Source organism: Embiotoca jacksoni, unplaced genomic scaffold (genome assembly GCF_022577435.1).
Source record: "Embiotoca jacksoni isolate LCO1_2020_lvr unplaced genomic scaffold, fEmbJac1.0.p SCAF_4, whole genome shotgun sequence".
Taxonomy (NCBI): Eukaryota; Metazoa; Chordata; class Actinopteri; family Embiotocidae; genus Embiotoca; species Embiotoca jacksoni.
Genome location: NW_027185392.1, coordinates 9,833,356 through 9,858,298, shown reverse-complemented (window position 1 = coordinate 9,858,298; position 24,943 = coordinate 9,833,356). Strand labels below are relative to the sequence as shown.

The 24,943-nt window shown below is 40.9% G+C and overlaps 1 protein-coding gene across 3 annotated transcripts in view; it reads right to left on the bottom strand.

The window, feature by feature from the left end:
• The window catches only part of rhbdl3 (rhomboid, veinlet-like 3 (Drosophila)), a 63,291-nt gene extending 39,128 nt beyond the window's left edge, over positions 1–24,163 (bottom strand). Inside the window, exons 1-3 of one of the 3 annotated variants that reach the window (XM_069167272.1) lie at positions 23,854–24,163; positions 23,234–23,771; positions 22,610–22,633 (exon numbers count right to left, since the gene is read on the bottom strand). In XM_069167272.1, coding sequence (XP_069023373.1) covers positions 22,610–22,633; positions 23,234–23,374 — 165 coding nt within the window. In that variant the 5' untranslated portion in view covers positions 23,375–23,771; positions 23,854–24,163. Of the gene's footprint in view, positions 1–22,609; positions 22,634–23,233 lie in introns of all 3 variants that reach the window. The other 2 variants (XM_069167269.1, XM_069167270.1) reach the window with 2 other exon arrangements.
• Between the last annotated feature and the right edge of the window lie 780 nt (positions 24,164–24,943).

Here is a 24,943-nt window from a genome sequence, read left to right as displayed (position 1 = left end):
TTTGCTCTCCTAATGGCTTTCCTTTTTCTCTTTGAGGGTTTCCAAATTGAACTGCAGGCAGCTGGTGTCATAGTATATAATGTCTACATTTATAGCATGTTCGCAATATATTTTTGCACAACCTATTACATACAGCACTTCATCCACACTAACTGTGAACTGGTCAGCGCTGCCTTGTCCTCTATTGTGTCTTTTGTCCTGTTTAGAAGTTTTGTCTTACACTCTTTGCACACATGCCCTTATTGTAGGTCTGTGACACCAAGTGCCTGGAGGAATGCTGTTTGGTCTCTCTGTCAGTGATGGTTGACATGATATAAAGCCACTCTTGACTCTTGACTCAATTTGAGTTTGGTAGAGACCTAAAAGTTTGGGAAGAAAAAGCAGGTATTTGGCAATGATATAAAAAATATGCATATATGTGCTCCAAAAGGGATACAAAATCTCTCTAACATGTGAGAAATGTAACTCAGCCAACCTCCCTTAGAAAAAATAGAAACAATTCAAAAGAAGCTTTCGTGTCTTTTTCAGTGCAGTGAAGGAAAACACTGGCAGGCAACCTGGAGCATGCTGACTAACCAATTAATCAGTCAGCCCTGATTATTGAGGAGTTACGAGGTCCAGGCATACACTCGGTTTCAAGAAGAAGCAAGGACTCACACTCACTCTCACACTCTCACTCACACACTCTCTCTCACACACACACACACCACACACACACACACACACACACACATGTTCACATCTCAACTATTTCTGACTACTAACAAATTAAACTGCCATAATTTTTCACCATTGCTATTAAACATAAACATATATTCTAATGAGCAAATAGAAGGTGGCAGCATGACCTAAATGATACTAAACCTTTAGTCTTTGTCACAACAGAAATTATGTCATGTCATAGTAGTAAAAGCACAGGTGTTGCTACCAATATTAATAATGGCTCTGCTCTTCTTCAAGTGTCACAGTAAGCCATCACAGTGTGACGGTGAGGCAGCATGCAAGTTACCAGGATCCTGAAACTGACACAACTAAATGGAATTCTGACAACATTAATTTTACTATTGACACATGTGAAATGTCAAAATGCTGAATGATCAGCAGATTTATTAACTAATAAACAGGGTCTAATCCTAATCTTCATGAATCTAAAAGACTATTACAGATCCACGGTTAATTTGGTCTAAACTGACCACAGGAGCACATAGACTGTACATCACTCTCGAAGCTGCAGTCTAAAATCTGACACTCAAAATGTACTCACTTTATGAGGCCAAAAGCAGGTGAGGTAAACAACTAGTGTTTGTGGGGTTATAAACATAAACTACACAAGTTATCACAGCTTGTGGGATAACACCAGCAGTCCACAAAGTTGTAAACAATACAGCTTCTTATTGAGACATTTACTGTCATTAATCTGTCATACTTCCTTCTGTGTGTTTTATTTCTGCAGTTACACAAAAAACATTTCTTGAAAGAGAAGTCAGTTAGAGCCTTCTCTCAGACTTGATGGAGAGCCTTGCAATTTAATTTATCAAAGCTCAATCAGATTGAACTCTGAGTCAGATTGTGACTGGAAGCCTGCGTCTCAACCTCATCACAGAAATTAATGGGGAGGGAAAATTCAGTTTGCACCAGCAGTTCAAGTCATAAGAAAAGAACACAAACCCAAACATTCTCACATGTATATACTGTATATGCAATGCGAATGTATGTACGTGCATATATTCCTGTCGGAATGAAATCGTTTAAATCACTTCTCCAAATTTTCTGTTACCATTGGTCTATAGATGTTAAAACAGCAAACCCTCATAGATTGTGGACATTTATACACACACATTAAAGAACCCATACACAGTGACTCCACGTCCCTGTGTTTCCTGAGTACACCCTTGACATGAAGCAATTAGCAGCTCTAATAAAAAGCCTGCCTCTTTAAAGCTCGTTAGTCTCCCTGCTAATTACAATTGGAGCACCAGGGAGGACCAGCATACCACCTCATCCACTGGTCATCACTCTCACACACACTACAATGAAAAAAAAAAGACTCACACACACTCACCTTGTCATGTTAATAAGGCTTTTCAGACTGTGCCCTTGACATCAGAGGGGGTTTTCCGGTGTAATCTCTCTCTTGTCTCATCCCTGTCTCTTTTTCGCTCTCATACACGTTCTTTTGTCACATTATCTGACACAGCTGAAGCAGTATATTATCAGTGCTATTGCCCACTGTAGGCTGGAAGACGCTCTGTGGTTATGGGGCTTATCATCGGCCTGCTGGTGGGGCCCAGACTCGGTCTCACTTAGGAGACTAGTTCAGGATGAGTGGAGCCGACAGCTTGTCAGCGGGAGGCATCTCTGAATGGGAGGGGCGGGGCAGTGATGTAGAGGTGAAAAGTCAAACACTCAGACTGACAGCTGACATCCCCAAAAGAGTCAAGACTGTGACGCAGTGAGAAATCATGGGCACGGATGAGAATCTTGATTATGTGGCGAAGTGTTTGTGTTTCTTGAGACAAGGAGAAAGAGAAATAGAGACCGTGACCATGTAATGTGGGATGAAAATGAATATTTTGCAGTCCTTTTAACCTTCTAACCACAAGGTGGATGTAATAAAACATTGCCATGACACATGTATGTTCTCCAGAAGATGAATCCTAATGATTTTGACAATCCCCTTATTTTTCTCTTAACACCACCAGATCAGCATGTTTTTTTATTGAAAAGTCTCATCAACTATTGGATGGATTGCCATGAAAATTGGTACACAAGTATTTTCCAGAGGAAAACGTTTTTATTTATGAGTAAACTACACCCACACACATACGCTCACACAAAATAACACACAAACTACATTGACTGCTGTGTTGTCTTGTAAGAAAAAAAGTGCCAAGTTCACAGAGGTCGATCTGACATGACCAGGTGTAATCTCTACTACAGTCTGGGGTTGAACTGACAGCTCCCAGCTCGGGCAGGCACTGATGCTGACGGGGTACCAGTCGGTAGCGAGTTGGTTGTTTCATTGTTCTCTGACAGAGAGAAAATTCAGTTACCCGGACAAAAGCAATACTGTTGAGAGCAGAAGACGGAGAGGAATGTGGCAGCAAGTAATAAAAACCTACTCAGGAGAGAAATTGTTGGTCTAATTATGCTCTGGTACGTGTATCTTCTTTTAAACCTCAGATGGCAACACCTTTATCTGCACTGATGAAAAACAATCAGCTCAATTGGACTTGTGTGACACTGAAGCTAGATGACACTCTTTAGTCTTGTTGTCGCTCAGATTATCTTTTCAATTTCATTATCACCAAAGTGTTCAAAATGAATTTTGAATGCATTTAACTGAAAACACATTTCTACCTGGGATTAACACAGATAGGTAAATGCAATACCTCCCTGCTCCTCCCAGTTAGATCTCCCCACTGGTGTCACTTGACAGCTGAGTGACACTGCTACAGGAGAGTGAGACAGGTTGCAGAAGGAGGGGATGTGATCAGCCACAACAGTTTCACACCATTAATTACTCAGACATCACCTCCCCTGTCATGAAGATTTCTACAGGAAAAGGTCAGCCGTCTGGCTCGCATAAAGACCAGCTCGCCATGCATGTCACGGCACCCGCCGGCCCAGCCAGTGCTCTGCCCACGTCAAACTTTAGAGACATGACTAATGCCTCAACAAGACTTCTAATAGCCTCCAAAATGGCACAGCAGTGCCAGTGAATGCAGCCATAAACAACACCGAGACTCAATGGCTAAGGCCAAGGCCACAGACGAGTAAAGGGGAAGAGGGGAGGACTAGACAGAAGACAGAAAAAAAGGAATGGTGGGGCTAAAAACGAGGAAGAATAATGAAGAAGACACAAAAGTAAGGAAAAAGGAATAAATGGTATTATTAAAATAGGAAAAGGCATAAATAGGGGTGACCGTTGATTGGGACTAAATGTTACACTAACAATCATGTTGATCTGTCTTCTTTATCTGATAATAGTAATGTTACACCTGTCTATGAAATAATAATATAACATAGTGATTGTAACAATAGTATTTCAAAAGCACCCAGACTTTAGCCTAATAGAGGTGACCAGCATAGCTTGGTGGACAGAAAACACTATTGATGACAGGCGGCAGATTAAAATACTACTTTTGATGGGTTAACCTTCCCCTGGGCACAAACCAAGTCCATTAAGCAACAATCTGACATAGCATACATCAGCGAGATACACAAGCTGAGAGAGGACTTTGCTTGAGCACAGCTCTCTATTATAACCCACTCCTATTAAACAGCAGCTCCTCCAATGGCTTCTCACCCACTCTGCTTTCTTTCCCTCGTTAGTCATGATTGAATGTGAGCAGTGTTTTCCCCTGGGAAACTCCGCTGAAAGACTGAGGGGGCAAGTGTTGCACAGACTGCACACTTGAAATTGTTATTTCCCTGGCTCTTTGTGGGAAAAGATGATCATTGTAAGACAGAGAGCATGGCTGAACACACTTTGCTTTGAAGTGTGAGAGACACAGGAACAGGAAGAGAGTCAAAAGAACGACTAATCACTGAGAGGTTTATGTGGGTAGCTCATATACTACACTACATATACCAAAAATAAATTATGATTTTTGTAAATCTCTTCCTTTCTGAATAATTTGCAACAAAGATTTTGCTTCACAAAAACGATCTTTTATGTTTCCTATCATGCATCCATCCTCTATATGAGCATTTACTGTAATGTCACAGAAACAAAAAACCTTATTCTTGCCTGAAGTCGGTCAAATATACTTTTCTTTTCATCAAGATCGACATTTTCCAAACCACTTTTCCACTTGTGACTGTCCTCCAAAAAACAGTCCTATAGGTCTTTTGTGCAAGCAGCCTATTACGACTCATAGTAAGATTTTAATGTTGCGAAACCTGAAGAGACAATCTGTTGTCCCGCAGAAAATGACACAGATTATTTCGATATAATGGTATAGGTTTTCCTTTCTAGTAGGAAGCAGGTTGGGTGGATAGTTTGAATCAACAGTGTACTTTGGTCGAGCAGAATGCTGTGACAGCAAATGTTGCATATCTTTAAGGAAGTAGTAAGTTCAATGTACAACCCAGTTCAAGTCAACATTTTAACCCAAAACATTTTTTTACAAACTTTGACCAAGTGTTTTTCGTGTCTAAACCAAGCCAAGGGCACAAATTTAGGAAACACTCCTGGTGGGTCATATTTGAGGGTGAGAATAAATGATCTATATATGGTCATATGGGTTTCAAGGACTTACTGTTCCACTCAGGGAACAGTGTAGAAAAGCACTGTGTAGAACAGGCTGAGAACTCAAGAAGGGTACTTGAATATAAACACATTACACACACTCACAAAGCACTTTATTACGCTGAATCAAATGCAATCTGATACATAAGCTCTGCCAGGAATTCTACTTTTTTGTTGACATTGTCACAAAGGTAATAATTCTACTTTATGTTTTGAGGTTGTACTCGTCCACAATGAATTATAAAGGGTTCCTGTTATTTTGCCTCCCTTGTGTATTTTAATGAGGCGGACAAATTATTACTAATACTTGTAAAATTGGAATCTGGAGTTGTTGCAATAAATAGCAAAAGATTACACAGGTGTTCCTATAAAGTGCACTATGATTGTGTATATAGCAACAAAGCAGACGCTCATCATTTGAGTCTTTTAAAAAGGAATACTAAGTCAGAAAAATAATAGGCTACAGGTAATGCAGGGCAGACTGTACAGGTAAAAACTCAATATCTATGGATACTTTAGAGCCACTAATCTACCTGACTCAAGTTTTTAAAAGATGAGAGGGAAATCAACTGAAAACTTCACTGGTGAGAAAAGTCCTTTCTGCACTAAAGCTAAAGTTCTCTCAGCAGAGCAGCTGATCCTACCTGGAGACACCATCCCTTCCTGCAAGTTATACCGAGTCAAAAGGTGACAGAAGTCATGGTATATTTCCCCCAATGTGTATAAACTTAATTAAGCCGGCACATTTGTTGTCGGCCCATTTCTCGGTATTGTGTGCCTCCAGCTGAAACTTTATTCTGCTGTTTTCGTTCCGAGCTATAGTTTACCTGCTTACTGTGTTTTCAACAGTGCGGTTGTCTGTGCTCCTGGGTGTGTCACCATACTTCCTATTGCAACGGGGGAGAGTACCTAGGCAGAGGTAGGAGCTAAAAACATCCCCACAAAACTTAGTTATCGGAATGAAAAGATTCTACGTTCCCCTGTTGCGTACACACAAAAAACAGGTAAACCCCTCCCACCATTCTTAGAACGGTGAAATAGTCCCTCCGTTCCAAAAGCGCCTAAAGTCTCAATATCAGCCCCCCAAAAAAATTTAAATTTAAAGTTAATTGCATTTCCTGTGAAGCTATATTCACTCAGGTTAAGTTTATCAGCTCTCACAGAGACAGCTGACATGCAGTCCCTCCTGGCCACAGTATCTCCAATCTCCTCTTCCTCCTTTTCTACTTCCTTTTCCTCATCCAGCCTTTCTCTCCTCTTGTCCTCCATCTCCTTTCATTACCTCTTCTCTCCACTGTGATGGGAAATGCACATAGTCTTCCACAGGTAATTGCTTTTTCTTGTGCACAGTCTAATGTACTCTCTCTGCTCTTCTCTCATTTCTTTTCTACATCTAGTACACCATAAAACAGACAACTCTTACAACACACAGACCATAATAATGGACCAGAATGAATCTATACAAAACAGAATTTGGTTTCTTTTTAACTTCAGCCATGCACAGTAATGCAACGGTAGAAAGCCTACAATCGTGCAGTGCTTGCAGAAAGCATGCAATCTCAGATTTTAAAACAAATCTTGTATGATAAAAAATACAAAAAACATGAGAATTACAGATTGCTTCTGACAATTTTGGACCACTTCGGTTTCAAAATAAAATGTTCTAGGTAAGTCATCTACATTACTCATTCAGTCAATATAACTGACATTGATTTCAGACCGTCCTGAATTGGTTTTCTATCACAGAGAAGTGTGTTTCATGGTGGCTGCAGAAATAACTGACGGTGTGTCTGTCGGGGCTAATCAAAGGAGCGCTGGGTCACCTGTCTCAGTTGACAGATTAGAAGCCCTCATTCATCTCACACACACGCAGCCCCACATAAACACTATCGTCTGAGGCCATCACAAATTAGCACGGGCCATCACTGTTCCCTTGCCAACTGGCCTGTAACCAGGCAACGTTGGTCGGTGTGAAGATGTCTTCAGTGCACGGATACACGCATGCATGCACACTCAGTCGGGGCTTAATATGTGTATAGGTGTCAAACAGTCAGGTATTTCTTTAAATCCTGCGACATCTGATCCCCATAATGTGCAGGACTGAAACACAGAGACAGCACAAAAAGCATGCGGACGCACCAGCACACACGTACTGAACTTGAAGCAGCTTCACAGTTATTTATTCTGTAAAACCCTGATCCAAACCACAGGAGCAGACTCGCATTTAGTTACCACTTATGTCTCTTCATAAGTACATTTTCCGATTCGATCTTCATCATTAATAATTCTACATGATCTCCACACTGAAGGAGGATTTTCTGAGGGAACACGGTACTTTTAGTAAATTTATTCTTCAAGGTACAATTGCACTAGTGCACAAATCCACTTATACGATATAAAAAAAAGATACCATTCATCATTTTAGTCAATCTGTTCAAGGTAGGCAATCTAACCAAGATAATAATTAGTGACTCATTCTGTCAAAGATTTACATAATATTAAAGAATATATTTGATTGTGTGAGCTCTGTCTGCTTTATCTCAATTGCACAATTCTTGTTTCTTTGTGGTGGACACTTTAGCTCAGAATAATGTATGCAGAGGTGATGAGCTGTGCAACCTGTGTTCAGTGGGTCTGAGTAAACCTGATGTAATATTAGTTTCTGCTGAAGGTGTGAAATGTGCAACCTTTTCTTTTCTGTGCAACCCACTGCTGTAAATAATACTGTCATCCCCTTATATCTTGCTTGACCAACTACGGCTGAATAAATCAACACAACAATGCAGAGACCGCTAGCAAACCTTCCTTCATCCAACAGTCTTGGTTGTTCAGCTGAAAAAAGGAAAACAAGTCTGCTGTACATAAAAAAAAAAAACAACTGATGATAAACTAAAATAAATAACCGAATGAGATGAGTAATTTAGTTAATTACAAGTGTATATTTCAGAATTTGCAGCTTTTTATCTTGCGGTGCTCCTATACTAGTCATGTGGTGTATTATTTGACTTGTTGGAAGCTTTGATTATCAATGTGCATACTAGAATACTAAAAAAAATATTTCAAGTTTATTTTTTTGTTTTATTGATTCCTCATTTAGAGTTGCAAAGTTAAAGTGAAGCACATTGAAGGCAAACATAATTGCTCAATGAATTATTCAACATTGTGACTGATACTTTAAATTGGAAATGCATTGGTTGGTTATACAGTTATGTTTGTCACAAAATAATTACATGTTTTGTTACCTCTTTATTGTGGCAGTAAAGAAACAATGTGAGATTTAATGGTGTTCTCCGAGTCCAGTTCCACTGGACTGCAGAAAAACAAAATTCTTTATTAATATATACTTTCAGTATAGCTGTAGAGAAATATATTCTCCACACTTGAGTGTCTCAGTCACTTATAGTTACAGTGTCTGCCGTACAAGTCTAACGTCCCTCAAATTAAAAAAAAATGTTTATGCATCAGTTAACTGGGAACTTAACTGTTTTGGTCCTGTTGTGAGGATTGTTGAGGTTTAAAAATGAACTGTTGGCTGTTAAACACAGAAACAACAGTAAAAAACAGTTTGATCTTTGGTTTAGATTAGTTCTCAAGTGAGTGGTGTTGAAGGAGGTATAGCAGTAAAGAGAGTACATTATTTATGACATCCCTGGAATCATATTAATACGTTTTTAATAATGTTTACTAAAAGCTGTGGCATTTACTTTGACCTATAATATAATGATTTGTTCTATTTATTACAATACTAGGCTTGACTTGACAGGTGTGCATGTGTATATATGTGTTTGTGTCACTTTATGTTTTGTTGTAAATTGTATTTCTGGGTTTATTGTCTGTTTTGGAAATTTGTTGTATGTTTTGTGGAGCTGTTTTGTGTTTAAAAAAAAGAGGAAAAAAAGGGTACACTGCCAATGCAATCAAAGCTTACAAGCTGCCAACATGTGTGATTACACAGCCACCAAGTGTAGTATTCAAACAGTAAGACCACATGCATACATGGTCTTCATGGGGTAAAACTGTCCTCTGTTGCTTCTAACAGTAGTGATTTTTGTGGGTTCTGATGCAAACACAGTAGTTTCTTTGGAAATCTTTTATGTCTTTTGTGTGTTTGTGAAAGCAAATAAATGTCAAAATTAAAATCAAGTAATAAATGTCAAAATTGAAATCAAGTAGTGAAGATTTATCCTGAGAGAGTACAACTTGCATTTAAAAGAATTTTGGAAAAAAAACAACTAGATTTTAGAGCTAGACATCAAAGAGTGGGTGGGGAAAAAAGAGAAAGAGATATATTTTCAAAATTCTCTGAAATAGTCCAGACATGGGTTGATTTTGAAGCAACATGAAGCAGGACGGGCTGGTTGATAGTTTAAAAAATGGGAGAGAGACAGACTGAAGCAGAGAGAGAGTGCTGTACTGCTCCCAGGGCGTTTCCAGAAGGAGATGGGATTGCAGCAGACAGTTGAATGGCCCCTCAGCAGGCTCTCTAGCATGTGTTCAAATAAACACTTTACCCCCTGTCGCTGCTTGTGAAAGCATTCACACTGGAGAAAAGCATGTGTGGGAAAAAAAAAAAAAAAAGAAAAACACACCACAGAATTCAGAAACAAGACACACACAAACAAACACACCAGGAGGAGAAAGCTTAAACCACAGCTGCTTTAAATGTAACTCGCACCAAAACCCAAACTCATTTGCGACGAGATATTCAGAAGTCAAAATCCTTGTCAAACACATGCATATAGACACAAAGCTGTGATAAGAGTATCCATGTCACTCAGGAGCAGGGCACAGACAGGTCAGCACAGAGACAAAGATGGAGTTTGATGACCTTTTCTGGCCAAACCTCCCCTTTACAACGAGGTGAGAACCCCTCATTAACGCCAGGCCATACCCCCCATCAAACATCCCCTCACTGCTCCGCGCATTCAGCAGCTCTTCACAGAAGAGGAAAGGGAACAAAAACAGGGGAGAAACATTTGTTTAATGAGCCATCCCCAGGCTGTCTTTCTCTCCCATTCAGTCCCCTCTGCTGCTACAGGCCTGCCCTGGGGTCAACTCCCCCACAACACTATAAAATCCCTGCACCACTGATGGCAGCAGTTCCATTCACAGTAGAGATTTATGATCTTTAATAGCTGGCAAATGGACCCGAGGTTGGGCTTCTTCGAGGGGAGGCCCCAGACTTATTTTCTTCAAATCTCAAAAAGAAAGGGAAAGACAAAAAATAGGGAAAGCTGTGTGAGGCTTGGGGTGAGGAGGGGGGGAGTTAATTGTGCTCTCAGAAACATTTTCAAGGTTGCCATCTGGGCCATGGGGGGACCTTTCAAACTGTCTGTCAATCTGCAGCTAGTTCCACTCCCTTATCAGAGGGATCACACTACAGATGCAAAGGACATATTGTACAGGTATGAGGGACAAAATGACTTCTGTCACCACTGACATTTTACTTCCTGTGCCGTTTTAAAGCAATTTTTACAAGCAGAAGCTTTTATCAATCGGCTGCAATTAGGTGGTCAGTCAGTCAGCTGTCTCCTGATCCTTAGCGGTGGTGGCAAGTCCCTCTCAGGCACCCTCTCCTTCATAATCCTATTCCCAAAATCCGCAGAGGTCAGCAACCAAGTAACAATCCCCACTCTCACTATGACCAACTCTGCTTTCTTTTTAATAAGGGGAAAAGGGAGTTCTTTCAAACAGCAGTACTGAAGTTAAAAAAATAAATAAATAAATAAATTACTGAAAAGGCTGTTCATGGTAGTTAAGAGGTAAGGCAGAAATAATGTATTCATGCAGAAGCCCAAAGATTCACAGCCAACTTTTTGCAGGGAATTGACTTCCTTACTTTTTTAAAGTGTAATGTTATTGGATAATATATTATCCATTTTACAGAAATATCATATTTGTTTAACAGTGTCTGACATTGTGAGAGATACGCTTATATTTGCTTTCTTCACAAGAGTTAAATAAGAAAATCGATACCAGCCATGCCTCAACATGGAGCGACTATTATCTTAGTTTAGTATCAAGATTGGAGGGTGAAGAAAAAGCAAGCCTCATTCTGTCAAAAGTAAACAAATTCCACCTACCACCTCACAATTTACATCGGTTGACATATATTTTGTCCCACGCAAAAGAATACTAGTTCCTTATGTATTTTTGCTTGCCGATTTGGATTTAGTTTTCCACTGCAGAAAGCATTTCTACGTCATACATATAGCGACGCCACATGAAATTACCTTGAAGTCATCTTCAGGAATATTGCTGGGAACTAAGGAGGCCAAAAATTGACAAGAACCATACACTTGTATATTATAGTATAAGTACAGTTTTCATGGACATATGATTATATTCAACAAATGTGTAAAATGCTGATCTATTCCTTCCACCCTTGTGACGTTTAAAAGAAAAGCTAGCTCAAGAGGCAGATTGTTTGCCATTTCTTCCATCCCTGTGTAGCAGAGGAGTTAATTTCTTCAAGATTCAGTTTTTGGTGTAAGAAAGAGAAAATAATGAGATGTGTGATGACAGTCAAGACAATAAAATGAACCTATGGACTTCAGTTTTTAGACAAACCATTCATGTGGCTGTGCCTACAAGAACTCTGCTACCTATACCCCATTCACAAGTTTATTTTATTTTGGAAAGACCAGTAAAAGTGGTAAATAAATGGGAATCCTTCTTCCACCTGAAACGGCAGTGCAAGTTATCACAATACTGGCAGCTGTTCCCTTTAAAGAGATGAGTCTTATCATTATGCCACCCTTAGTGCCAGACCCTGACAGGCTCCCCGATGAGCCACTGTATCTGCAGTAAACCGAGTGACAAAGATAAGAAAACCCCCCGTCTGTCCTGAAACTCTGAGAAGATTTCTATTCGACACAGCGACACTTTTAGTGTGATAGTGTTGTCGCAGGACAGGGCTATCTGAAGGCTCTCCTTGGCCTCGTTTTCACACCAACGTGCAGTTTGGTTGATCGTATTCCAAGTGAACAGCTGGAAATACAGGTGTGACTGCACCCAAGGACACACTGGGATTCGATCACTACAGCCAAATTTGGAGGTGACATGAGCACATAAAAACACAGATTCCCTGCTGGGCTGTCACAGGATTTGGGGTCAATTTACAGCCTAAAAACTTTTCAAATTCAATGCTTTAAATGGAAAAGACATGTTATTGTCCATTTACAGCACTTATCCCATCCCACATAACGGTTACTGTTCATATTCAGGACAATACAGCAAGAGCAAGTTGATATTCAACAGCTAGAGGGCAGGGCTTTGAGAAACCTTCAAATTGGTGCAATAAATAAGGTTCTCACTGCCCTACAGCAAAAAACAATAACAGATCTCTGAAAAGAATAATGTGCCCAAAGAGCAGTGGCATTAACACTAACAAGAAAATTTCAGTTTTGTCTTAACTCGCTTATTATCTAAGCAGAGCATGAACACATTGCAGCTGCAAAAACAATCTCCAAAGATCTCCGCTCTCCATACGGTGAGTAAAAGCTGTTAGGAAGTAAAACAAAAAGCCATATTATGTGCTCGAATACAGAACATGCGTTACCCACCTACACAGTAGCATGTGGTTATACATATTCTTGATCCACTATGATAAAAAAAAAAAGAAATTACAACTTCTTATTATTTATGTAAAAAGCTGTTTTCTGAAAGTTGCAGGGAGTTCATGAGGGTTACCTATAGACTGAATAAAAAAAAGTGGATGTAGCTTCCAGGTCTAAAAAAAATGAGGCTCAAGCTCCATAGACTCCAATTCAATTTCTCAAATAAATTATACAGTGAATATATTATTTTTCCACCAGTCAATTTGGTGTCGTTAGCTAAATTCCCTCCATATTAGTTCTCCGGCAGTACATCCGAAAATAATCCCATTCATTAATTTGATTTCAGGCCTCAAAAAGAAGCATATATGGGGGGGCTTGTCTGTTTGATTGACAGGCCTGCGATGTAGTTAGGTTACCGCTATAGGTGGATGAGGCACAGTATCCTCGAGTTCTCAATCAGATCGTTAAAATTAAATGCTAATTTTATTCCCTATTACTTATCAAAGAGTCACAATACATCTGGCTCAATCATTATACACTGAATACTTCCAAATACTTCAAATGATCAGTATATGCTCTGCAGTATATTTAATTTAGCCTTTTATGAAAACACACTAGGAGTCAACAATAACAGGACAACAAAAGGTGTTATGACCAGCTAAACATAGCAGCAGGGAGTAAATGGCTACTTTTTGTGTATCGATGTGGTTTTGTCCTTGTCAGTTTGCCACTTCAGCACTTTGGCTCGGCTGGCAGGCTTTGGCAGTGATGCCCTGTAAGACGACACAGAGGGGACAGGACGGGAACGGAGATCTGTGTGAAAGCTAAGCACTGCCACTCACCTTGGGCATTTGCTGAGCTTGCCAGGAAAGGTTACCATAACAACAGCCAAACAGCCAGAGCATCTAGGAATTTCAAAAAAGCATGAAAGGATTTGAACTACAGGCCTCCTCGTGTTAATCCAGTTTCACTGTTCTCCCTATAAATAAACGTATTTAAATAATAATGTTGTCGATAATACATATTCTCATAATATTCCAACTTTACTTTTACAACCTTTTCACATGTGTGAAATAAGTTCAAGTGGCTTAAAAATTTGGATCGAGACCGAGGAAAAACAAGGGCTAGACCAGTTGAGAATAACCGTTCAAGTTTAAAAAAAAAAAAAATAACAATAATACCACACAAATTATGTCTAGTTATTACATTATTTGTGATTTCAGCATGTAGTTCTCCGCATGGGTAAACCACAAAAACTGCATGCAAACCTGGACATTTAGAAAATGAGAAAGCTACCTTTTTTTGATGATTATTCACAGAATATTTTTGACTTAAATATTCTGTGAAGGTAAACAGCCAAATCCTCCCTGCCTTTCTTCAGGCACTCTGATCATAAAACTGGGACAAACACAGAGTCTGAGGTGAAGCCACTTGTGTGATTAATTTAGCTGAGGAACATTGCAGTGCTTGTCAGAGGAATCGGATGCAGGCTGAGTCGGAAGAACAACTACTTTGAGAGAGGTTACTGTGATTACTACAGGTTATCACAGGTCCTAAACTGAGTGGTGCCCCTGGTGCTTTGTGCATAGTGGAAATTGTTTTTATTCCCGTTGAGTGAGGTGTTAGCGGCGAAGGGGCGAGCTGTGGATCTGACTGAGAACCCGAAGACAACCCAAGCTATAACCCGCCCACCTATCGTAGAAACCTGACTGCACCCAAGGCCTGTCAATCAAACACATACACCCTCCAAAATCCCTCCGTTTGAGGCCTAATATCTAGTTAATGAGGGAATTTGTTTCAGATGTACCACCAGAACTCGAATCAGAAGGAGAAAATTAAACAAATGACACCCTAATAACTAACTTTTTGACTTTTTATTTCATCTAGAGAATTTGAAAGGGAGTTTATGTAGCCAGAGGTTTTTTTGAAGCCAACCTCTAGTGGTACTCGGTGGTATTGGACATTAAGGCACTTCCGCAATGGCCTCACTTATCAGACCCGGAAGCTACATCCACTGTATATACAGTCTATGGTAATCAGAGTCTAGGGTGTTTTGTCAGCGTAAGCACTGATTGCATCGGCATTATACTTTTTGTCCACTTTTATATACAGTCTATGGAAAAGACAAATGAGAGAATAAACACATTGTAGGCGATGTCTTTAAAAGGTAAAATTTAACAGATTCTTATGACAAAATAGACCAGAAATCCTCCTAAACAAAGAAAGTTTTAAGAAACTGGAAGAAGTGAATCTAGAAAGCAGTGGCTGTGAATTGCAATCTGAATGCTAAACAAAGCAGCAAAAAAATGGGATAGCCTTTGAATTATGCGTGTCTTGCTTTCTCTTGTCTACACCACAGTCTACCATGACAGCAAACTCTCAAGGGAGATGAAGAGAAAGGGGAATAAATGAGGAGACGCTGGTGAAGCAGTTTGTTAGAACAGTGCTTCACGGATAGCTGAGCACATAGGAAGACAAAGTGATTTGAGAGCCGACAAACAATTTAGAATTCAAAACCACAAAATGTATCTGCCGTTTTACAACTAGCACACAGGCATTACCATGTGAGCTGGTAGTTGTCAGCATTCATTTGAGGTGGTTGTCAGAGTGCCATCTGTCTCAATAAGGAATGAACTGTTCTTCTACAGGTAATAAAGATGGGGAACAAAAGTGTTGGCTCAGTTGGGCGCTCACTGTGCAACATTCCTTGATGGGAAGAGCTTGACTGAGGAGGCAGAAATCAGTTAAAACACACACACACACACACACACACACACACACACACACACACACACACACACACCGCAAACACAGGGTTATTGTACCCGTGTCATCACCGCACCTGCGAGGCTTCAGTGTGGACCTGCATGGCCTATGGTTTAGGAATGTGTCCTAGAATATCTTATTTTGCGGCATCTATTAACTCCGTGATAAAATGGACACATTTTACATTTCATGATCCGCAGGTCCCTAACACCTCTGAGTCGTCACTAGAACACAGAAGAAGAGGCTTGCAAGTCTATCACACATTTGTACACACATTCAAACAGCCTCCAGTTGCTGGTGTGATGGATCGTGACCAGTTCTGTCAACACCTCTGTAACTACAACCTGTGGGATGATTACTGTCTCGACCATAAGGTGTAGAACGGACCGGCATTGTGTCTTCGAGTGACAGGTGTGTGTGAGCCAGAGAGTGAGCAGGGTTTGAACTTCCCTTTCAAGCTTTTTTTTCAATCTCCAGACTAATTCTGTCACTTTCTGCATTACGTCCACCTATACAATTGTATTAGAAAATAGGTACAATAAATGTCTTCAGGGAAAAATTGTACTAAAGTTAATTAACACTTTTATCCTCTTTTTTAAATGATTATCACATTTAGTCTCTCTCTTTGCCTTTTAACCCGACTATCAAGTTTGGAGGTTTCGATAATCTGCAAACACTTTAATTTAGGATGAGTTTGTACAAAACATTGTGTAAATTAGATTGTTTTAAAAGTCAATTTTCCACCCCTTTGAATACTTGGGCCCTAGTAAACGTGTGGGTCAAAATAAATGTTTTGTTTTATCCCTGCTGCAACTAGGGCAAGCTGAAATGACTTCCACCATCTCCTCACTATGCTCCCCCATGCCCTCCAGGCTTGGCCACAAATCCATGTTGTTTTAAAATGTCCTTTATTATTGATATTTTATTGGTATTTATATGTCCCTTTGCTGTTCACTTTCTTTTTCATCGGATATTTTAACAAGGCTGTTCTTTGTGTGTTTGTACTTTTGTTTTCATATTTCATATTTTATTGTTGTTTTTAATGGTTAATTTACACACACAAAAAGAATTGAATTGAATTGAATTGCCAAGGCACTGTCTTGAAAAAGCTAAATAGCTTCATAATGTTGGATGATTTCCAGGCAGGAATTAGTTAACAGGTCGTGTTTGTAAACTGAAAATCACTCTTGTATTTGTTCAGAAAAAATATATGAATGAGAATAACAAAATTGTGATTATGGAGATCAGGAGAGGAAAAGACAGAGGTTGAGACAGCTAAAACTCAGCAAAGTCACCAGCTGTGTGTTTGCCTTCTTAACATTTGCTGCCAGGCACAATTTTCTTGCTTGCCAAATGAACAAGCAAAAAGAAGGAAGATTTCACCATTTTTCTTCTGGTGTTTGAAGGTGGAAAGATTTTTTTCTGATGTGTAAACAGTGTTTGCAAGTTTAGCTAACTTTGTGTGGACATAGCTTAAGAAACAATGCTCATGGCCTTTTAAACTAGTGTGGCTTAACTAGTACCCAAACAATCGAGCATCAATCAGTTTGTTTAACTGAAACATGATCTTCTAGACAAAAGTAGGTTATACACAGCAGTGACAAAGACACTCACTGAGCTCACAATGACACAACATTTAGCCTCAGAGAAGACAACACTCAGCTCTTTGATCAAACCCTATTTTGATGCTTTTCCACTGGGGCCCTTCGGTTTTTGCGGCGTTATTATAAAACTGATGAACTAGTAAGTGGTGGCGGCCGGGAACTGTGAACAGCACTAATGAAAAGAGATTAGTGCTGATGAGCAGACTGAGACTGAAGCCTCATCACATCTGCAGTGTCATCCACTAAACTCTGACAGCCAACCGCACTTCAGAATAAAAACATGAGAGACAGAGAGAAAGAAAGAGAGACAGAATAATAAGTGAGAGGGAGATGAAGGTGAAGAAAGAAAGTAGACGAACCAGGGCAAATTTGTGAAGGAGTCAAAACTTACACTGACACTGGTCCTAAAAGGCTGCAGGCATACCCCGCCTCCATCACTGCCCTCCCTTGACCTCTAGTAATGGATTCACATTTTTAGACCTGGCATGCACAAACATACTGCATGTACACACATGCACACACAGAGCTTATCAAGGCTGCCACAATACTGAGCCATTCAGCTATCAAAGTAGACACTTCGATTTCATGCCACCACTGCTATGAATGTTGCACACTATGGGCAATTACTGATAAACTGGCACATCTTCTTTCTCCCATTTACAATTGACAGGCACAGCAGCTATTTTTACCTCTGCATAAAAGCGGAGACTGTTTTCACACTCCGCCAACTGGAACTGTGCCTTTCATTAAGGAAATCTATTTAGAGCTCAGCAGGGGAGAGGCAGAGGAGCGCAGAATGATGAGCTCTGATTAAATCTTTCAATGAAAATGTTTGAGTTTCTGATTTTTATTTTATCCGCGCACTGCACAGGCACAAGAGGCGGAGTTTAATTTTCTACGTTGAACTACTTTTATGATCCTTAATCAAGACAACACAGTTGAATATGGCAACAAACTTGTTTGCCGTTTAGTTGTCGCCAAGACTCAGCTGGTGTCAATCACTGCTGTAGCATTAGATGAGCAGGTCAGCAATCTGTGACACCACCATCTGTGTGTCAACAGCAGTTAGGCTAATAAGCATACAAGTATAGTATAGAAGATGTGAATCAAAGAGGAAAAAAAAAACTAAGGAAGATGCACAGGAAAGAAACCAAAAATAGGCGAGCCGATTCAAAAATACACCTAACGTAATTGATATAAAAGCAATTGCATAAACAGGAAATATTTTGGTCTGTTCAGCGATAAGAGAAATATCCTTCCCTTTATTTGACCCCTTTTCAGATTTTTTGAAATTCTACCCTTTCTAATGTGCGGGTTCCCTTCTTTGAACTGACGCACCTGAAACTCTCCTTTGAAGCTAAGAAAAAAGACATCCTCACCTAAACACACTATCTACCATCAGCAGCACTGCCTGCTGCTCATGATCTCACTGTCTAAACTTCCCTTTGTTTCTAATGTAGGTAAAACTGACGGGGCGTGGAAGGACATCCTATTCCTGCATGCACCACTGAACGCAGCTGAGGCCTCCCAGTTGGCTAATCCATTAAGCACCAGTTACCTGTGTGGTGGACCCTTCATTTAAAATGTACTTTTAAAAAAAAGAGTGACGCTGAGACGATGCCAGCTGTGCAGTATACACAGGACGATAAGGCAAGACAATACTACCAGACAAAACAACTTCAGATAATGAGCTCTTTTTAGGTGATGAGATGGTGATCATAAATCATGTATCACTTTATAAAAATACAGTGTTTTCCTCACATTGCTAAATGCTAAGTCCCTCTGGCTTGACAACATTCCTAAAACCCCTATATTGACATTTATTTGTGTGGTTCCAGTGAGTTGTTCTAGGATTATACACCCATCAGATACTTTTCTACACCAAGAAATTAAAAGGGAAACACTTTCATGGAAAGTATGCAGTCATGTGAAAGTGTTTAATCACTAAGCTTCTGTGGGCGCGTGCCTGAGGGATCTCAGCATGGCCTTGAGAACAGGCTGTCAACACAAAGACCACTGTGGACATACTTATGGATCACACATACACATACACGTATATTGGTATAAAGCCCAGAATCAAAGACATGTTACTGTTCACTGACAGTGACAAGATGTGACAAAAATCCTTTTGCAAGACTGGAGTGAAGAGCTATCTGAAAAATTATACATTTTATACATATACATTATGTATAATATGTATATGTATAACATGTATATAATAGACAAAGCAATCTTGTAAAACATCCCTAATTTTATCTCCTTGAGTTACAGTCACGCAAGACAATCCATCTGATGTGCCTTCAAAACAAATGAGTTTGGTTCATTTTGTGATCTAAACATGCCTAATACGGTTTATCACATAAATCCAGGACATAAACTGTGGTCCATCCTCAAATCCCTAGAAATCCTTAAAAAACAAGACATGAATGGGCACTTTAGTTATTGTGCATATCAGTCAGCACAGAATTTTAAAAAAGACCCTGTTTCTTCTTTTGGATAATACACATATTGTGTGCAATCAGGCTACCATGACTGCAGTCTTTCTAGGTGTGTGTGTGTGTGTGTGTGTCTAGAGGACAAACAGGGACACTTTGATTATGAGGGAGAGAGAGGGCAGTGCAGCTGCTATCCCCCTAACAACGTCTCCTCTGCTTCATTAGACGTCGCCTCTGTCTGTGTTCAGTCCTCATGTTTGTTTCAAGCGACTGGGAACATGAATCAAAGCATTCTGATGTTTGCTCGCTTACTTCCTGTACGCAGATGAGGAAAGCACTTATACAGCAACAAAATCCTCTCCAGGGACAGGAGAGCGGAATGAAGGGGAAAGCGAACAGCGACGCAGCACTTTGATTCCAGGACCCGATGGTCTGAAACCCAGAAATGATAGCTGGATGTACTGAGTCACATGGGAGCTGGTAAAAATGATATGATGGCAAAGGCTTTGTACACAAACCAGACAGCTTTAAAGAGGCTGGAGGGGAGCTACAGTGAAAAAAAAAAAAGAGTAAGAGAAGATGATCCTGTTTTTTCTCTGCTGTGTAAACATCTTTGATGAGATAGACAGAATAGAATGAGCTCTGCATCTGACCAGGCAGAGATGCCACACTTGATTAACATAAAAGCATCATTGTCTTCATCTCTGTACACCTTTGTTTAGCAGTTTTCTTAGGATTTTATTCAAAGCAATAAATTATGTTAGCTAGAGGGTTAGGTTGTGGCTTTGGGGAAGTTTGAGACGGTAAAGAATGAGGTATGCTTTAAAGAGTACACTCATCCGACCAACTCTAACGGCAAAAGTGTTTAGATTCTGTTCAGAATCACCACACTCGATATAAGAAGCCATCACAGAGAAGGGTGAGATGCTATGAACTGTACAAAATCCTCAGTTGTCCTGAAAGACATCCATGTGGTCATGAGGAGTGACAGTAGTAGTGGACACCTGGCCGAACACTGCAACGAGTGGCTGTGTTAGTTGTCGTCGGGAGACCTCTGTTGCATGTCATATCTATATTAGCCCTTGTTTCATGTCTCTCTCTAGATTCTCAACTATCAAATAAAAGTGAAATGGCAAAAAAACAGTGTTATTAGATATTTTATGACTGCCCAATTATTATGCTGCCAAATAAACCACATAACACTGGACTTACATGCACAGACGAACTTTGCAGTGTGTATCTTTGCATGAGACAAATAAAAGCCTGGGCTTTGCTCTTTGTTTTCCGGCAGCATTTATCTTTTATCCCTCATGCAGTAACACAGGTTGCCAGGGTGGATTAAAACTCTTCTTTCTCTGGCCACTGAGGGCCCATCATTTCTCTTGTCGCTTCACAGAAGGCGGGGGTCTCCGAGGTCAGCCCCCTGACAAATGGAGCAACTCATTGTGAGCAGGAGGGAGGGACAGAGAGTAAAAGAGTGAAAGGATATTTGTTACTGCCAGAGCGGGCAGTAACCTTGCCATTTGGACAACCCCCTGCTTTATTTTTTATTTTTTTCAGACAGACGGCCACTTGAGGAAACTCAAAGCTGTGCCACACGCATAAAGACAGCGGCTTGAGAGGCCCACTCAATGCTCGTCCGTAGAATATACTCCATCACTAATACACACACACACACACACCATAATCCCATGGGACCCCTGTCTCCCCCTGAAAGAGTGAGTCTGACACGAGCCTCAGACCCAACCCTGAAAACCCTTGAAACCCCTGCACGCACACACACACACACACTTATGTGCATACAGCTCGCACTGCTGGAGCACCTGCCCGGCTGGGGGCCCCCTACTTTCTTATGTGAGGGATTATATGTGTGTGTGTGTGTGTGTGTGTGTGTGTGTGTGTGTGTGTGTGTGTGTGTGTGTGTGTGATAGGGGGTCCCGCTTGCCGTCTGTCAGACCAACCTGCTGCTTGCATGATCAACGGGTCTATGTTTGTCTTCTCCTGGGGTTTCTTGGATGTGTGGTGTGGTGTGGTGTGTGTGTGTGTGTGTGTGTGTGACTCATAGATCAATGTATCCAAGATTATGTATCACCCTAAGCATTATTGGGGTCAGTGTCAGTGAGCAACACACCCACAGCCCCTCCCGTCCTCCCACTCCTCTGATGCTCTCGGCGCTGCAGGAGTTTGGTTTGACAGAGACACGGCGTCGTTACATGTTATGCCATAACTGTGACCCAGCAGGCAAAGGATTTAAAGCAGGACTAGGCAAAAACTTTATCTAAAAATACATTTGTCTAAACAGCCTAAATAAATAAAAAAAATGGGGCTGAAGGAAAGAAGACTCTTCATCTCCATCAGCAGAGACAGTTGATTCACCCCATTGAGCCAAATTAAATTCTGGTGCCACGAATGTTTACAATCAGAGGGAAACAAATAAAAATTTAACTGATATACAAACTATAAAGAGCAGTGAGTGGGTATCTATATGACCTTTATTTAACCAGGTAAAATCAATTGAGAACCAATTCTCATTTACAATGATGACCTGTATCTGAAATTATTTTTTTTCTGACGGTTATTTCTTGCTATCAGTTTGCAAAATTTCCAAGCGCAGGTTTAAGTCACTTCTATTAGTGATAAAGCCACTGTTACAGCCTAATTACAATGTCAAGGTCATGATCCATGGGTCATATTGACACGAAAGCATGTTAAATATTGACTTTTTTCCACATTCAAAAAATAACTTTATCCTGTTTTCCAGTTCCCGTTGTGCAATACTCAGCAACTCAGTTCTTCCAAAATCATTCCTGTTGTTCATGACCTTTACAATGCAGTGCTTAAACTGTGTTGTTTCAAGTTGGTATTGAAGATTAGGTCAGAAGTCACCCAAAGTTCACGCACACACAGAGATGATCCCCTTCGAAGACAACACGGCTCCAAAATGAGTGAAACATGCACTTGGACAGAGATTCAAGCAACTCTTATACATACCTTGTCAAACAGAGACTTCCATTGCTGAGACAAGGAAAAAGGGAGAGAGAAAAAAAAGAGAATGTGAAGGAGTGAGTGAGAAGAAGATACAGGAGGGAAAATAAACTGAGATACAGGTGCCAGAGAGGAGCGGGGCACCTGTTTGGAAATTATGACCAAAGAGACTTTGTTCTGTGTGTGCATTTTCCTTAATTGCAGACTTGCAATCACATGCTGTTATTATCTGATTATTGTGGTCAATGAGCTGCAGCAAAAAGATAATAAGGCACCAAAAGTGTGGATCATTGTGTAAGGGGTAGTAGGTTGTTTGTTTGTGTTTGTGTGTGTGTGTGTGTGTGTGTGTGTGTGTGTGTGTGGTGGCTGCTGTAATTGTCCTACAGTGTTTTAAATGCAGATGTCCCTGTAAAACTCCCATGATGAGTGATGCAGTGACATTTAGACAAATGACCTTAAAAAAATAATTTCTGACTGGTGCTATGACATCCGTTCTCATTAAATTAAACATAGCGTACTCTTTGACTGCTTCAGTGAAAGAAAAATTGGAGATCCTGATACGTAACAGTGGAAATGTTAAAAGGTAACAGGGGTCACGTGTTCATTAGAGGTACTGCTGTGTAGACTTACATCCTCTGGAGCCACGGGAAGGACGTCCGTGCTTTCCAAAACCTCGATCTCTTCGCCCTCAGCGTTGGCCGCGACCGCCGGAGAGATGTTTACCGGCACCTCCCGGGTTCCACCCGTCATCCTCGGGCTGCTCTTCTCCATACACCCACGGAGAGCAGCGGCTAGATCCTTAGGAATGACTCTACATGCTGTAAATTACAATCCCATCTCGTTTCCAGCAAATTAAAGGTGTGCGTATTCGAGTTATGTCCAGCGCGCGTTCACCTGACAAACAAATCTATATCCGCAGAGGAAAAGTTGATGTGAAATAGTTTAGTAATAGTTACGGGTTCAAAAGTGTCCATGTGGTGTCAGTATCTTTAACCACGTCGTTAGTCAGCAGTCACAGAGGCTTTCAGGGCTGGAGAGGAGCCTGAATTTTGCTGGCCACGAAAAGAGACAGCGATCGAAGTTTGTGAAGGTGGAAACGCACATTTGCTGAGCGAAATTTTCAGTTTGAGAGATGCGTCGCAGCAGCAGAGGCAGAGCACAGATCCATCTGAAATAAATAATTACATCATCAGTGGTGACAACAACATGAAACCCAGGACAGAGATGACAAACCAAACTGGATGACGCACAGTCTCATATGGCTTTCCCATATAGAGGAACCGGTGAAACTTGAGTTCAGCAGCGAGGGCACATGGCAGACTCGAAGAGAGAAGTTCAATAATGTGCCAATAATTTTTGGTGCGTCATGATACCTGGCACGCTGTTTTCTGCCGGTCGACTCTTGCAGACCGGGGACTGCCGTCTGGTTTCTCCGCGCGCGCCGAGAGGAAACCTAAACAGGCACGGGGTAGGAACACACCGACCGCCTCCGTTGGTATAACTGGTTTTACTCCAAGGGACGCCACGACTCTGCTCCATCCGCATACGTACCCCCCACCCCCCCACCCCAAGCACAGAAAAAGAGATGGAGAGAGGGTGGGGGCGGAGAGATGAAGGAAGGGAGGGAGGGAGAGATTTGGCCGGCGGTGAGGAGGGATCACCAGTCACTCCCGCTCAGGGTTTTCGAGGAACTCCGGCTCCCTGAACAGCTGGCTGTCACTGACTCCCAAGGTTTTAGGACTTGCGCATGATGTCAATGTAATGTGTGCCGCATCTTCACAACGTATGGACACATGTAATGTGACATTATCACAAGACAGCACGCTTTACTTCTGTCTACACACCGAAAACATGTTACTTCTATACTACTATGCCTGTGGCGTCATAGGTGTTGTTTTGTCTAACCCGTGCGTTTGATTAACTATCTCCGTTTCAATATTTGCTCCAGCAAAAACCGAATATGTCAGTGGTCTTTATTCACATTTAATCAGGTCTGATCTGATGTGATACTCTGCAAATGCATGCCTTAAGGCAGAGAGGAGGGCGGGTCCACGGATGTAAATTCCTGTTCGTTTTAGGGGATATAAACTGTCCCCTCCAGGTCTGCTGCTACAATCACCCAGGGGCACCTATTCAGACAAACACCTATCAATTACCTGAAGAGACATCAAACAAATTCTAATAGCTGGGTGGAAGCCATGTATGAGGGAAAATTATGTGTGGTCTGCAGCATGGAGGTTGATCAGCATGAAACTCCCCCAGGATGTGATTGCATTGCCATGGAAACGATATGGCCAGTTGATATTTTTAACACTTGGGGTCTTTCATTGATTCCTACAC